This window comes from Tenrec ecaudatus, chromosome 1 (assembly GCF_050624435.1).
Source record: "Tenrec ecaudatus isolate mTenEca1 chromosome 1, mTenEca1.hap1, whole genome shotgun sequence".
NCBI lineage: Eukaryota > Metazoa > Chordata > Mammalia > Afrosoricida > Tenrecidae > Tenrec > Tenrec ecaudatus.
In genome coordinates, this window is record NC_134530.1 from 160,934,629 (window position 1) to 160,951,655 (window position 17,027).

The 17,027-nt window shown below is 47.8% G+C and overlaps 1 protein-coding gene across 1 annotated transcript in view; it reads right to left on the reverse strand.

The window, feature by feature from the left end:
* THEM4 (thioesterase superfamily member 4) overlaps positions 1 to 16,466 on the reverse strand; it is a 35,593-nt gene extending 19,127 nt beyond the window's left edge. Inside the window, exons 1-2 of the mRNA XM_075562169.1 lie at positions 16,234 to 16,466; positions 6,815 to 7,025 (exon numbers count right to left, since the gene is read on the reverse strand). Of these exons, the coding sequence (XP_075418284.1) occupies positions 6,815 to 7,025; positions 16,234 to 16,299 (277 nt within the window). The 5' untranslated portion in view covers positions 16,300 to 16,466. The remainder of the gene's footprint in view (positions 1 to 6,814; positions 7,026 to 16,233) is intronic.
* Positions 16,467 to 17,027: the final 561 nt, after the last annotated feature.

The following is a 17,027-nucleotide window of genomic DNA, read 5'->3' on the forward strand; positions in this document are numbered from 1 at the left end:
TCTAAAATTGAGTGTGGTAATGATTGTGCATCTCTTCTGGATACAATTGAACTACTGGATTATATGGTAAGTGGATTATGCCTTTGAAATGGTTATTTTAAAAGATACAGTTCGAATACAAAATATGAAAACATTTTTCTGTATGCTAATACTGTACAGTAATTGCAGTTCTCATTGGGAAAAAAGGACAGCATTGTCTTGCCACAGAAAGACTTGATTTTTTTTTTGTACTAAAACTATGAAAACTACATCACTCTATTCTAAATTGAACCATTTGAGAAACCTGTTATTGCAGAATCACATACATTTTCTGTAAAAAATGAAGTCTTATTTATCCTAGAGCACTATTATTGAAAACACTATTGTAAGAGGGAAAAACAAGTGTATTATAAACGACCTCAATCCTTCAGGAGCTTCAACTCTGGAGGGTGGGCCCTCTGAGACTTAAAACACATAAACAGATGACAAAGCAGTCGGTCAACACTGGAGGACAGAGGACACTGTGGGGAAGAAGGGACCAGCCCTGTGCCTTGGGAACGGGTTTAATAGGACCTTTGAAGAACTGGCAGTTCTTTTATTATTTGCATGGAAAAAAAAGTTCAATAGGTCTTAGAAGTGGGAAATGGAAAAATGAACATTTCTGGCAAAGAGGGCAGAGAGAACAGAGTTAGAGAGGAGGAAATAACTCAGTGAACGTAAGCTAAGGGACTCTCTCTGTAGTTCTGTGTGGCTGGAAAGTAAAATGCCAAGTTAAAGGGGACCGATGGGGCTCAAAGAGGAGGCAGGGCCCGGATCTTAAACCACTTGCTCCATGAATGAATTTAAGGTTTTATTACACACCGTGGCTTGCTGTGTGGGGGGTAGGTAATTCCTGGACCAGTGGCAGCAGCTTTATCCAGAAGCTTGCTAGGAATGTGGAATCTCAGGCTCCCCTTCCTGACCTACTAAGTAGCACCTGCACTTGAACACGATTCCTGGGAGCTTCATGTTGACATGAAACTCTGAGCAGCACCAGTCTTTAGAGACACGGGCTGACAGTGAAGCTAACGAGGGGTGGCACATCAGATTTACATCAAGTCCCTGTGTCATCTGAGTACAGGAGAGACTGGAGGGGATGAGAGTGGAGGCAGGAGCTGAGCTAGAAGACCGCTGTCACACTTTACACCCGGTCAGGCTCAAACACTCCATGGGTCTGTGGTTCCGCTACATGAGGGCCTGGGCAAAGAAGAGATGGCCACTGGTTGGATTTATCTAAGATTGGGGCTCTCAGTCAGTGGGCTAGAAAGTCAGATAGAAGAGCAATATGGGATAAAAAGAAATCCACAGATTGAAGTCTTAACGAGGTCCAAGAATTGTTGCTGAAGGACCCTGTGGCAAGTGAGCTGGAAGGATGAAAGACTGTCATCAGACACACAGCAGGAAGTCTAAGTGTGTGGCTGTGAAGGTTGTGCGGGCTCTGAAGGCATTAAGGTTCAAGGGCTCCATGGGTGTGTGTGGCTGGGGTGGGGCAAAAGAAAAGCTCATAGGTCAACAGGGGGAAAAACGAGCTGAGGAGTCACAGTGGGGTTTGCTGGAGCTGTGACAACGGTGAATGGAGTTGGGTTGACGGGAAAGGCAGTTCAATGGGAGTTAAAACACTCAACATAAAAGGGAGTCTTTGCTAGTTGACAGCAACCGGAAAGGGGAGGAGGGTGATAAAATCAGATGGTATAAACCTCAAAGGGGTAGGGCAGGGCAGGGCAGTGACCTAAGAAGAGGGGGAAGTAATGATTTGGATAGCAAGGAGGAACTCAAACTCCTTCTGTTTTTGAGAGGACCCAGTTTTAGTAAAGAGGAAGTTGGTAGGTTGCATGAAAGAATAAGCAAATTCAAGTGGGAATGGAACTCAACAAAATATCAACATTTAAGGCACAAATGGAAGAAGGGCAAAAGGAAGATTGGCCAGGGAGGTTTAGAAAAGCCAAGGAAGAAGAAAATTTCAGAGAGATGAGATCAATAGGGAGATCTAGCAAAGAAAGGGCTGAAAATGTCTAAGCAATTTGATCCTTAGGCCACTGGTAGCTTACGGGAAGACCTCTCAGAGTGCTGTTAGAGCAGAAGCCGGACTGTCATGGTACAAGAATACTCAGATAATTGTGTGATATGCCAATGTGTGAGAATGGAATTGTTCAAGATAAGTAAATTCCTAGTGATTTCCTTCATTTGAAAAACAGCAATTCTCTGAGGGGCTGGCCCCAAACCCAACTACGTGGACAGTCTTCCCTTCCCCCAGAATAATTTATTTCAGAGGACAGCACTGAAGCTATAGCTCAGGGAGAGGGATGTGTCTGATCAGAGCACACAGGAGCAAATGAAGGGGGAGGAAGAGAGAGTGGAGCACATCCTGGCCCACCAAGCCTTGAGGATGATAACTCTGCTCCGATCAGCCAATGCACAGAAAGGACCATATGGCCGGTCCCACTACGAGACAAGACATCTCTCACTGACCCATATCCCTACAGGGGACAACACTGGAGAAACAGTGTGAGAATTGTGCCCTATCTGTCCCAACCACACCGAGGCAAAACACTAACGGCGTGCAACAGAACAGCAAGAGGAATAGAGCAAGGAAGTTCTGAGGGAATACCAAAAATACACTTTGGGACCAGGGTGTGGCACCTCATCAGACTAGACCAGAAAATACTCCTAAAAGTTAACAAAAAGACCTTGAACTATTTACAGGCTTTTCTTTTTCTTGTCACTGGTTTTGTGCTGTTGTTGCTTTATTTTCTTATATTGCTTTGTCTTGTTTTTTTGTGTACATATTATTACCTCTGCAGGTCACTCTAGATAAGACAGGTGGGAAAAAGAATCTGGAGGAGAAAAGAAGGGGACCGATGGGGGACATGGGAGAGGGGGAGGCGGGGGAAAGGAAGTGGATGCTAACAAACCCAGGGACAAGGGAACAACAACTGATCCAAATCGATGGTGAGGAGGGTGTAGAAGGCTGGTAGGGCTTGATCAAGGCCAATGTAATCGAGAGGAAATACTGAAACTCAAATGAAGGCTGAGCATGATAGTGGGACAAGAGGAAAGTCAAAGGAAATAGAGGAAAGAGCTAGGTAAAGGGCATTTATAGAGGTCTAAATAAAAGCATTCATATATACATATGTAAATATATATGAGGATGGGAAAATAGATCTATGTGCATATATTTAGAAGCACACCAGCCTGTGTGATCACGAGGTGTCAATGGGATCAGGTATCAGGCATCTAAGAACAAAAATCATATCATTGTGAATGAGGGGGCGTGCAGAGTGAAAACCCAAACCCATCTGTAGGCATCTGGATATCCCCTTACAGAAGGGTCTTGGGGAGGAGGCGAGCTAGTCAGGGTGCAGTGTACCAACGATGAAACATACAACTTTCCTCTAGTTCTTTAATACTTTCAACCCCCACTATTACGAACCCAATTCTACCTTACAAATCCGGTTAGACCAAAGCATGTACACGGGTACAGATAAGAACTAGAAACACAGGGAATCCAGATAAACCCCTCAGGACCAATAATGAGAGTAGTGATACCGGGAGGAAAAGGGGAAGGTGGGATAGAAAGGGGGAACCGATCACAAGGGTCTACTTATAACCCCCTCTCTGGAGGACGGAGAACAGAAAAGTGGGTTAAGGGAGACTTTGGACAGTATAAGACATGTAAAAATAATAATAATTAATAAATTATCAAAGGTTCGTGAGGGAAGGGATGGGGAGGGATGAGGAAAAATGAGCTGATAACAAGGGCTCAAGTAGAAAGAAAATATTTTGAGTATGATGAGGGAAACAAATGTACAAATGTGCCTGACATATAATTGATGGGTGTATGGATTGTGGTAAGAGTTGTAGGAGGCCCTAATAAAATGAAAAACAAACAAACAAAAAACCCAGCAACTCTTCCCTTTTCCTATAATGGAATTTTATCAGGAAAACTATAATCTCTGCCATTTTTCTTGGTTAAGGTAACTCTACTTTGCTTCAGGCATTGTTTTCACCCACAAATACCGGAAGTGTGGTGGTGAAAACGGTCAACACATGCGGCCAATTAGTGGCTGGAGGTCCGAGTCTCTGCAGTGTCTTGAACGAAAGGCTTGGGGATGAACCTGCAGAAAGACCCACCAGTGACACCGTGTGGAGCGCAGCGCTAGTGTCAGAGTCAGCTTGACAGCAGGTCATTTTAACTATGGTGAAACTGGGGCCGAGAGAGGTTGAGTCCCTTGTCCAAAGTCCTACAGCTTGTCAGCTGGGGAATCAAAATTTGAACCCTAATTCAAAATTTTCACCATTAAATCCAGAAACTAGTAAACTTGTGAGTGTTCTTTGAAGCTCCAGGATAAGCGGAGATCACTGAGCATAGAGAAGAAAGGGCTACTGAGGCAAGCGAGCTGGGACACTGAAACGAGTCTGAGGGGATGAGGAAGAACTGGCCAAAGAAACTGGAACGGGGAACCAATGACGAAGGAGAACGTAGTGTCCTGGAAGCCAAGTTCAATTCCTACACCAGGAAAGTGGCACCATATTTTAGGGGCCACAATGAGAAGAAAAGAAAGCAGAGGCACCACATCTGGAGCAGGGCCCCTGGTGGTTGGTTCTACCTTCCTTCCTTCTTCCTACACATCTTTATAAGGGGCTTACTATGTATCAGGCCCTATTAAACTAGAGCAGCGGTTCTCAACCTGTGGGTCATGACCCCTTTGGGGGTCGAACTACCCTTTCACAGGGGTCTCCTAAGACCATCGGAAAACACATATTTCTGATGGTCTTAGGGACTGAGACACTACTCCTCTATCTGTCTCCAGGCAGGTCACATGCAGATATGCTGATCTGGTGTGAAAGAAGATATCGCAACCTTTGCACCGATGTTGGCGTTTTACATACAAAAAATGTAGCCATGTAGTTTACTGTTGTGATATTAAGACTGTTACCTATACTACACCATGCTTCAAGACAAGATTTCATTTACTTGTCATTAGAAATAAATATTTCACAATATATAATTACTTATTGCTTTTGCGATTCATCAATATGCTTTAATGATCAATTTGTAACAATGAAAATACTTCCTGCATATCAGCTATTTACATGACGATTCAAAACAGTAGCAAAATTATAGTTACGAAGTAGCAACGAAAATAATGTTATGGTTGAGAGTCCCCACAACATGAGGAGCGGTATCGAAGGGTCACGGCATTAGGGGGGTTGAGAACCACTGCACTAGAGGGTTACAGAAATCCCCACAATATAACCTTCTGCTTTCAAGTGGTAACTAGAATGTCAAGCAGTCCCTAGTTCTTTTTCACCGCTCCCTAATTTTGTTTAAATGATTTCATTGGGGCTCATACAACTCTTATAGCAATCCATACATACATCAATTGTGTCAAGCACATTTATACATTTGTTGCCCTTGTCATTCTCAAAATTCGCTTTCTGCTTGGGTTCCTGGAATCAGCTTCTCATTTTCCTTTTCCCCCTCCCTCATGAACCCTTAATAATTTATAAATTATTATTTTATCTTACACTGCCCGGCATCTCCCTTCACCCACTTTTCTGTTGCCCATCCCCCAGAGAGGAGGTTATATGCAGATCCTTGTGATTGGTTCCCCCTTTCTACCTCCCTTTCCCTCCCGGTATCGCTACTCTCACTGCTGGTCCTGAGGGTTTCATCTGTCTTGGATTCCCTGTGTTTCCAGTTCCCATCTGTACCACTGTGTATCTTCTGTCTAACCAGGTTTGCAAGGTAGAATTAGGACCATGATACTTGGGGGTGGGGGGGAGGTGGGGGAGGAAGCGTTTAAGAACTAGAGGAAGGTTGTGAGTTTCCTTATTGCTACACTGAACCCTGAGCGACTCATCTCTTCCACACTACCCCTCTGCAAGGGATGTCTACTTGTCTACAGATGGGCGTTGGGACTCCATCACGCGCACCCCTCATTCACGGTGATAATGATTCTCCCCCTCACGCCTTTGGTGCTTGAAACCTGGGTCCCTCGGCCCTCCATGATCACACATGTTAGTGTGCTGCTTCCATGTGGGCTTTGCTGCTTCTGGGCTAGATGGCGGCTTGTTTACAAGCCTTTAAGACCCCAGATGCTATATCTCTTGATAGCCCACCACCATCAGCCTTCTTCACCACTCTTACTTATGCACACATTCGTCTTCGGGGTTTATGTGGGGAAGGTGATCACACAATGATGGTTTCTGTCCTTTGGTGTCTGCTACCTGATCCCTTCAACACCGCGTGTTCACACAGGCTTGTGTGCTTCTTCTCTGTGGGCAGTCCCTTAGTTTTAAGATATGATGTCTGAGATGGTTATATAATCTGGTGTCAATTTATGAAGGGGTGGAGTCCAGTCTGTCAATCAGGTCGCAGCTTGATGACCTCATTTGTAGGTGCCACAGAGATCAAAAGCTCATTGGAGGCCAGATACACTTACTCCCTGTGAGACATTACTGACAACAAGCCCGATGGAGCTACCCTGATGCAGTCAGAGACCTGGAGCTGGAGCTGCCACATGGAGGCTTCTGCCAGCACTGAGATGCTTCTACCGCCACCAGATCCATAAGACTTTCCACCCACTGACCTGTGATCTTCCTGCATTTGGCATCATTACATGTGTTAGGTGAGTCTGAAGAGAAACTTAGATTGGTATCGGACACAATGGGCTAATATTGGACTTATGGACTTGATCTGGACTGGCTACTCTTGTATATAAAGCTTTCTTGTACACACGAATGTCTATGAATTTGTTTCTCTAGTCAACCCAGACTAACAGTGTTCAAATACCTTTGATGAGCGAGTGGCTGGGCTTGCTAGTAAAACTGGTTTCCAAGTTCTGGATGTTTAGGGCTGGACAGCGGTATGAAGGCAAGCGTTCCCAGGAGCCATCTTCACATTTCTTCATGAACTGGTCAAAGAGGAGCCTGATTTCTTTGCTCCAGCTGGGCTTGGGGAGAGCCTGGTCTTTCAGAGAGACTTCTTCGGAAGAAAACAACCTCTGAAAAACAAGAAGAGACAAAGAAGAGTAATGTGAGGCGTACTGTATCTGTTACATTTTCCTAAGACTCAAGACTTGTTCGCGGTTTTCCTTCTGCCCAGAAGTTTATTAGTTTTGAGGGGAAGAGCATTTCAGGGATTACCTGGTCCAGACTCCTTGGGAGACATGGAGATGCAGGCAGGGCACTGCCGAATGCCACCCAGCTAGTATCGGCAGAGCCTAGTCTCAGTTTCTCATCAAACATGAATCAAGGACACATGAGCCAGGTCCTGAAGCCAAAAGCAACATGGACAGGCATTCGCCTCTGGGCAAAAGGTGCCAGCAGTGGGCTGTGGACAGGCAGCTGGAGTACAGCAAAGTGATGTCCATCTCAGACTGGGAGTTGAGGGAGGGCTTCTTCAATTCAAGTAGAAAACAGCTAGTTGGAAAGAGTACTACTCGTCAAGGAACACTGTGTGCACATGCCAGGAGGCATGACAGTTGTATGAAGCAGGCCAGTTAGCCTCTCCCTGTGGCAGATGATGAAATAAACACCTACAGGAAGCTGAGCACACAGGTTCAAGGAGAGGAGCACTGGCTTCAGAGAGGCAGGTGGGGCCTGAGCGTGAGGAGGAGCCACGGCACCACGCGAACTGCTTTAAATCTTCACTCACCTTCTCGGAGGGATTTTAATCAGGGGAGTGACGTGATCAGATCTGGCCATTGGATGGAAGTGACTGGGAGCGCTCGTAAGGGGAGTCGGAGTCTATTAGGGGAATCCCCGTGAGAAAGTATAAGAGCATGGGACAGACTGGGCCATTATTTGGGTGAAGCGAGTGAGGGAAGAGTAGACGTACAAGGGCCAGTCCTAGGTTTCGGAAAGTGCTTTGGGATCATAGCTCCCACCCTGCAATCTTCTGCAACACCCCACACTGCGACCCCAGGGCCCAGGGATGAATTGAAATGTTGCAGGGGCCCCGGAGACTTCGAGAGATGAAGTGCTACATACAGAGTGCTAAGAGGCATTAGAAAGGAAAACAGCTTTTTTCTGTATTTTAGATGCTTCCCTTAGAAGCTCCTCAGAATTCAGTCCCAGTCAAGTAGCTTTTAAAAGATAGTCGATCCTTGGGCCACAGGAGTCGCAACTGAGCAGATCCACACTTGTGTGTTTAAATCATCACGTGAGCAGTTTGTCTCACCAGTAAATTGTGTGCAGCAGTGAAAGGTGATCTCTTGATATTTTTCACCATGTTCAGTGCCAATACCATGAACTGTGAAGAGTACCATGGAACTAACACCAGAGCCACTAGTGATGCTATGCTAGGGGTACCCCCAAGAAGACGATGGAGCTGCCCACCATTGCAGGCTAAAGGAGTCTATGTAAAGGCCACTGCAAAACAAGACAAGGGAAGGCATGAAGCTGCCAGTGCAGCTGTGAGAAGACCGGGCATTGCTTGCAAAATACCTTTTTATCTTGCCTTCAAAATGCAGTTTTTAAGTGGGTGCGGTATATAATGCATATGACATACAACATCCATGTGTTAAGGGACTGCTTGTGTTATTGGTAAGGTTTCTGAAGGTCAAGAATACACTAGGAGTTGCTAGGTTTGGGGGAGTCAACTGTTCCACATAGATCTGAGGATGCACGAGGTCTAACCTGCTCCTTCCCAAAGCCCTGCATCATTCAACTGCACATCCCGTCTGGAGGCGTCCTAGCAGAAACTCGGTCACTAATAGGCACTGAGGACAGTGGCAGGAGGCATTGGAGCCATGGGTTCAGCCCCTGCCACTCTGCTACCTTAAGCTGACAGCTTTGGGCTCTCTGAGTTCGAGTCTTTTTTTTTTTTTTCCCACAAAAGAAAGGTTTGTAGTTCGTTCAAGGATCGTTTGCTGGCCCTTAGGAGCGTTTTCCAGTCCAGTCTGTTGGGGCACCACACCCTGGCCCCAAAGTCCACTTTCAGCATTCCCTGGGGACCTTGCCACTCCATTCCCTTGCTGTTCCACTGCACTCCCCCCGTGCTTTGCCTTGGTGTGGTGGGATCAGGTCAGGTGCAATTCCCACACTGTGTCTCCGGTGCTGTCCCCTGTATTGCCCTTAGTCACTGAGGGGAGTCCTTTTTTTGAGACCAGTGAAGTAGTTAATTGAATGACTCCCCGAGTTGTGTGCTCTGGGTTTAATTTTTAAAACCTGGGATTCAGCTAAATCCAACAAACTGTTTTTTGACCACCTACTACCTATTCCGGCTTGGTGGCAGAGAGAGAACACGGCGGCCCAGCCCTCAGTGCATGGCAGCCACAAGTGTGAAAAATGTCACAAGAGAAGTAGATGTCGATTTATGAGGGGCGTTCTAAACCACCAGAGTGAGGATGAAAGGGGCTGGTTTTTTATGGATGGAACACTCTATTTGGTAGAGTTGAAGGTCAATGAACTGAGGGAAACTAAGCCCTCCAGGAGGTGACTTGACCCATGAGCAGCACCATAGGACAATGACCCAGAGGAGCGACCGGACTGGGCAGTGCTCTGTTCTGTCATGCTCAGGCTGCCATGGCTGGAAGCTGGATGAAGGACTGGTCAGCTCTGCCATCTTAAGGGTTCTGATGAGCAATTGCAGAGGTTAAGAAGAGGAATCTCATGACCATCAATCACGAGGAGCCAGGAGTGGAGCGTGTCCTTTGGATCCTGCTCTGACCCTCCTCGGGCCAGGAGTCAGAGAGCAGTGACATCGGAAATGGCAAAAAGCAGCAAGAAGTTGTGACAAAGAATCAGGAAACCAGCACGAGATTTTGGGGCTTCTAAACCTCCAGAGTGGGAAAGGTGGGGGCCTTTGGGAAGGCACTTTGCTGGCAGGCTAAGGGCCCTCACAGGCACTTGGGGGACCTAGGTTTCCTGATTCACGGAGCTAGAGCTGAGCACTTTTGGGTTTACTGGTGAAGTGGGGTGCCCCTGGCCATGTAATCAGCAGAGCTAAAAGATCTTTATAAGCGACTTGCCTGAGCAGGGCAGAAGCTGGAGAGGTGTGCCTATGGGAAAAATGGAAAAGACTGTCTTGATCCTGAATTGTTTCTGATCCTGACATCTTACTTCCCTAGTAAACCTCATAATGTGAGCCTCAGGACAAGTGGGTGCGGAAACATTTCCTGGTGTGCATCACAAATGGACTAAAGGCAGGTAGGAAAAAGGCCATTTATTATGCCAAAGTGACAGCGATTCACCAAGGACCTACAGAGTCACCCATAATCTTTTTAGAGTGTCCAAAGGAGGCACTGAAGAACCATACTGCTATAGATATAGAATCCTATGAGGGGCAAATCTTATTCAGGGACAAGTTTCTTACACAGGCTGCACCGGACATTCACAAGAAGCTCCAAAAACTAGTGCAGAAGCCTGAAGGAGCCACCCTAGAGATGGTTGCTTGTGCTACTACAGCCTTTTACAATAGGGAGCAGGAAGGGGAGTCTAGAGCCCAGGAGAAGGAGAGAAGGACGGGCATCCGGCATGCCCAGGCATTGGCTGCACTTAATAACTGATGCCTGTCAAATGGCTCCCAGGTTTCTCAAACCTTTGAACCAGGTACCAAGTGTTACATTTGCCGGCGACTAGGTTATTGGGCTACGAACTGCCCTAACTGGAACAAGCCTCCTTAGACGCCATGTTTCCATTGCAAGCAGACCGGCCACTGGGCTGGCCTCTGTCCTAAAGCCAAAAACTTGAAGGAGGGGTGCCCACAGGGCAACGTGCAGCTGCAAACGGAGGAGGATTGAAGCGGAGGGTCCCAACGGCCCAGCAGGAAGAGATAGCTGTTACTGGTCTGGAGCCTACGGTGAGCATCAACGTGGCAGGTAAATCAGTAAGTTTCCTTTTAGATACTGGGGCCACCTATTCTGTCCATATCTCCTTTCCTGGACTCCTGGCACCCCCCCACCCCCACTCCCCTGCTCCATCCTGGGAGTGTCAGGAAAACCTGTAGCGAAACATTTTACTGACCCCCTCAGATGCCTATGGGATCACTTCTATTTTTCTCATAGCTTCCTCGTAGTCCCTGAATGTCCAGCTCTTCTCTTAGGCCGTGATATACTGTCCAAGCTACCCCCCTGCATAGTCATTGGGCCTCATCCTCATCCCTCTACAGCTTTCCATTCCTCACAGTGGAGGAAACAGATTCCCCCCAAACTGTGGGAACAAGCCATAACCCCTGAAGTTTGGGACACAAGAGTCCCCAGCAAAGCTAAGTGTGCTACCCCTGTAAAGATTTTCCTAAAAGATCCTACCCAGTTTCCCCATCAGCGACAGTGTCCTTTGAAACCTGAGGCCATCAAAGGATTACAACCTCTTATTAGTAAGTTCCTCCAACACGAAGTTTTGGTCCCTGTTAACTCCCCCTGTAACACCCCCATACTACCAGTTGAAAAGAAAGACATGTCTTATCGGCTGGTCCAAGACCTCAGGATAATAAATAAAGCAGTGATCCCACTGCACCCAGTAGTGCCAAACCCCTGTACCCTCCTAGGGGAAATTGTGAATGCTTTTACTCTGTTCCTATGCTTATAGTGACCAAACACTCATACCTGTTAGTCCTAAGATTTCTATTTGTTTCCTGTGACACTAACCTAACTCCAAGGGCACTGTCACCTCACAATCTTACCCTTGCCTCACTTACACTGTTCACCTGTTTGTCTGTCCAGAAGTTCTCAGGTTACCATGGTCTCTGAACCAAGTGTGCCAGCTCCAGGACCACCCTCTCCTGGACCACCTCAACTTTATCTATCCTGGGCCTTGAATGGACAGCCCCTTCCAACAGAGTAGGAAGGGTATGGACCCCAACCCCACTTCGCCTCTTTTGTCAGCAGGAAGTAGCCAGAGATGTCGTCACCCAGTACCCCAAAGATTTGGGTCAGTATGTCTTCAGGGAGGAAATGTTAGGTAGCTAGAATAGGGACTGGGGCGTTCATTATGCATGCTCAGACATTTGAGTATCTGGCCCAGAAGGGGTGGTACACCTAGGTGGGCGTTACACCTGGATTGGCCCATCTTAGCTAGGCAAATTTGATTTAGCCAATGGGGTTGACCAGTATTGTGGACCACGCCTCCCAATGGAGCCCCTGAAAAGGCCAGAGGTTTTGCTCTGGCTCTCTCTTTCCCAGTGGCTGCTACATGATGTAACACAATGAGGCTGCACTCTGGAGTGGCCAGGCCACAGTCCCACACCTGTGTTGTGGACTCCGTCTGGTTTGTGTTCCATTTACTGTACAACCTGAAACTGCTACTATTTTCTATAAACTCACTTGGATCACAAACCAGATTTCAGCGTGAATTCTTTTTTGCATGGAGCCAAGGACTGAGGTACATCTTTTTCCTGAGAGACCTAATACACATACAAAGTAAATCATGGTTATGATTTCACAGTTATTTAGGATGAAGTTTATTTAAAGAAAGGGGTATCTTTAGAAAAAAGAATATAGGCAAAATGCTGTTGATGGGGGGCCCCCGGGCGGAATCAAGACCCAAAACCCATCTGTAGACAATTGGACATCCCCTCACAGAAGGGTCACAGGGAAGAGACAAGGTGCAGTGTAGCACTGATGAAACATACAATGTTCCTCTAGTTCTTTAATGCCCACCCCCAACCCCACTATCATGACGCTGGTTCTACCTTACAAATTCAGCTGGACCAGAGCATGTACACTAGTACAGATAAGAGCTCTTGACAAATGGAACTCAGGACAGATAAAAGCCCTCAGGAACAACAATGGAAGTAGCAATACCGTGTGTGTGTGTGCGCGTGTGTGTGTGTAGAAAGGGGGAACTGATAGCAATGATTGATGTATAACCCCTCCCCCACCTACCCAGGGAGATGAACAAGAGAAACGTGTGAAGGTAGACAGCAGATGGTTTAAGATATGAACATAATCATAATTTATCAAGGCTTATGAAGGGTTCATGGGGGTGGGAGGATAGGAGAGGGAGGGAAAAAATGAGGAGCTGATACCAAGGGCTTAAGTGTGGGACATAAAAAGACTTTTCCCTAGCTTTGTCTTCCCCAAAGTTATGCCAAACATTAGAGGCCATTTGCCAGCACATGGTGGGATGTCAGATGTGTAGAGATATTCTCCCTGAAGGTATGTGGTCCACTGTAGGTATGGTTCACACACTACTGATAATGGTTTCCATGGAGAAGAGGTCAAACCTGCCCAGTCACATCCAAAGTTAGACTGCCATCCTGAATCTAGGATCTGCCCATCTTGTCACATGTATATCCCAAGACTGTGTATACCCCTAGACCGTCCCCCTCTCATTACTGTAGTACCTATAGCACAGCTCCTTCCTGTGACGTGTCTTTACCTGTAATTAGAGGGCTTGTACACCCCGCAAAGAGATATAAGCCTTGGTTAGCAATAAAGCTCTCGTCTCTCCCTCTCCCCTTGGTGTCCCTCCCCCTCCTCTTTCCCCGGCTTCCTCTCCCCCTGCCTCTCCTCCCTCCTGCCCTCTCTGCTCACGCTGTGTGTGGGTGGACCTGGCTGCTGAGATCATGGCCATCCAGGAAGTGAGCATGCTACCATGAAATGTGTCTGACTCCATTATTTCAATCTCTTTTCTATCTGTCCTTATTCTCTATGACTTTATTATAATCTCTATATATATTTTTTGTGTTTAAAGAACGGGACTCTTATTTATGTCAAATGTTCACAGTGATTTGAGCTCAGAATTCATCATTTTCACATGACTATCAGTTTCTTCTTCAAAGTAAGCTATTTGAGTTTGGACTAGTAAGCACTTGACCACGTCTACTTCTCCACCCCTGTTCTTCCCACGCTGGAAGTGAATGCTAAGGAAATCCTCTAGAGTTTCTTCATCCAGCGGTATGTGTTCCATTCCAGTCAGAAGCATAGTCCTGGCAGATGTTCCTGAAAATACCTGAAACTTCTCCAAGTGTTTTTACCCGTACAATTGAGCCTATTGAACCCGAGATTAGTCGTGGGGGGCTGGCCTTTCCCCCACACTCAAGTAGGAAGAAAATCTTTTGAAAAGGATGATGGAAACATATGTACAAATGTGCTTGACACAATGGATGTATGGATTGTTATAAGCTGTGAGAAACCCCAATAAAATGATTCATATACATAGGCAAAATGTAGATATGGCGGAAATCGTAGGGTGGTAGCTGAATATTTAGCAAGCATTTCTTTGTCAATTATGGGGAGGCTGAAGGAGTTTTAAGCAAGTGGATAACACAGATGCAGGCTCTGGAAAGTTCTCTTTAGTGTAAAAGATGAGTTCAAAGGTAAAAAGAAATGGCAGGAAAACCAGGTAAAAAGACTGGCAAAGGTTCAGGTAGCTATGTTCAGAACTACTAAATCCACAAGAATGAGAAGAAAAATATTTCTGAGAAATTTGGGATACTGGGATTAAGGGATGTGGGAAGTGACTAATTGTGGGTGAGTCTTGGATAATTCCAGAGTTGTGGCTATAAAAACTGGGGGTGAACAGGAGAACAAGGAAGGGGGTGTGTGTGTGTATTCGTTTTAGTCTGGGGCATATGTTTGAGATCCCACATGGACACTATGATGCTGTGGGAAATAAAATAATGGAAAGGCAAGAGATACTTAAAGCCCATTTTAAAGGCACCTGTAAATTCATAGCACAGACTGTTCACATGAAGGAAGTTAGCAAATAATTGTTGTTACCTTTTGTTGCTCTGAGTAGAAGAAAGGCCTGAGAAGGAATCTTTATTGATACATTTATAAAGTGGGACTTGTTAAGCGATGTTTTTTTTTAAGGTGTCTCCTTTTAAGATCAAGTTACCAAAAGAAAGGAGCATGACTTGTAAAGCCCATAAATACTAATACTTAAGTATCCTTAGCACAGATTAAAGGGCACCAGCATATAATTAAAGTAATCTAATTCATCGCCGTGGTGATGGGATTGGCATAGCACGTTTTCTTTATCAATGTGCAGAATGGTACAGAATTCCTGACCAAACCCCACTCAGTCTTGAAGAGAAAGCCAGTGGCTGAATAGAGAAGCCGCTCCTCTAAATTACTCAAGTCCTCTTTTAGCTCTTGCTTCAACACAGCTGTTCCTTACTGTGTCTCCTTTGTCCCTTATTGTAACACACAGTGCATACATACTTTAATTTTGCAATTTCCCTCCCTTTCCTCATAAATTAGACGGTGAGGTATTTGAAAACCATTGTTTATTACCCAATTTTAAATGATGCCTGCCTATTATTGGGACCTAATCAGTTGAAATGGGCTATAATCGACTCCGAGGCGGTGAGGTTGGTTTATTATTTTTGGCCCACCTTCAGGTAACCTGTGGCACAGCAATGAAAGCGCTTGGCTGCTGACTGGCAGCTCCTCTAAGGGAAGGTGTGGCAGGCAGCTTCTGCGAAGACATACAGACTTGGAAACCCTCTGGGCAGTTCCACTCTTCTCTCCAGGCTCCCCAGGAGTCCCCCACTCCTCAGCAGTGCGGTTGGTTCTATTAACAACGTTTAGTAGGTGAGGAACTGGTTTAGGTAGGGAATGGCTAACTGATAAGCATCTGCTTAACCTTCAGAGAAGGTTGTCATTTTCAGAAATAAGAGGAGGTGGAGGCCATCAGGATTAAGCCATTGGAAGAGGCCCCTCCTTAAGAGATAAGAGTTGAGAGCCTGAACCCGAGACTGCTTACGTTAGGATCCGGCGCTGACACAGAATTTCTGTGTCCGCTGCCAACAAGTGCATCGGACCGACTCTAAATTGACTCTATAACGTTTCGGAGGCTGTAGATGTTCTCCCTCCCTCAGCTGCCGCCGGTGGGTTTGAACTGCCGATCTTAAAGTTAGCAGTCCGACGCATACCCTGGAGTCGCCGAACCGTCCACCTTCCTATCCGTTACAGTAGCGCTCCTTTTCCCGCGGGTTAGAGCCGCGAAAGAAGCCTGATGCGGCAGCGGGGCCAGCGGTGGAAGTCTAACCGGCCGCCTCCGGATGAAGAAACCCCGCAAATACCGATGCCTCCGGCGAGCAAGCGCAAGCTTCCATTCTGAGGCCAGTTCCTCAGGGCCAGCTGGATGAATTAGTGGATCACGGTAAATGACCTTGTCGCCGGAGGTTGTTTCTGACTGGGAAAGGCCGGCTCCTCTCCCTAGCCGACGCCCCCCGCCCCGCCCGGCCGCCCGCGCGTCTCCCGGTCACTCGCAGCGGCCGCCCGGCCCCCGGGTCGCTGGCCCCGGCTCGCGGTCACTCACCGGCAGGAGCGCGCCTCCCGGCGGGCCGCAGGCAGTGCGCAGGCGCGCGCCGCAGCTCCGCAGCATGGCTCCGAGGGGGGCGGCGCCGGCGTCCGAGCCCGCCACCGACCTACGGCCGCCCACGTCCTCGCCGCAGACAGGGTCGGTGCGCTCGCGCGGCCGCCGCTTTTAAGCAGGCCGGGCCTCCCTCTGGGAGCCGGGAGGGGCGGGGCCTGGAGGGGGCGGGGCGGGGCGGGCCGACCGTATCTGGAGGTCGAGGTGAGGAGGCTGGCGAACGTCCGCGCGGCGGAGGAAGGAGGGAGGGAGGGGGGGAGGGCCGGCGGGCGCCTCGCGCCGTCTCCCCGCCTCAGGGCCGCGGCTTTTTGGTTCCGGCCGCCCAGGCCCAAGGGACTCCGGTGGCGCGGGGGTCAGAGCGATCGGATGCGAGCCTCAAAGTCGGCCGAGTCAGTCCACCGGCCGCTGTAAGAGAACGACGGAACGATCGGCTTCCCGGAGATGGTCCACGTGGGAAACCCCGCGCGGCACGTCCCGTCTGCCGCCCCCGCCCCCCCCCCCCCCGCCGGTGTGTCGGAATTGGAGTGGGGGCGTTTTGTTGAGTGTAGACCTTCCGCCCGGGACCACTTCCGGAAAGCCACGGTGACGAGGCGGGCAGTGGCCTCGGTGAAGGAATGTGAGACCCGGGCGCCCCGCTCCCAGCCCGGGGCCGGAACCCCTCTGTCTCCGGCGGGCAGGAGTCAATGGGTCGCCTTTCCGCAGAAGATGTGAAACTCCGCTTACAAATAGGAGCTCACACA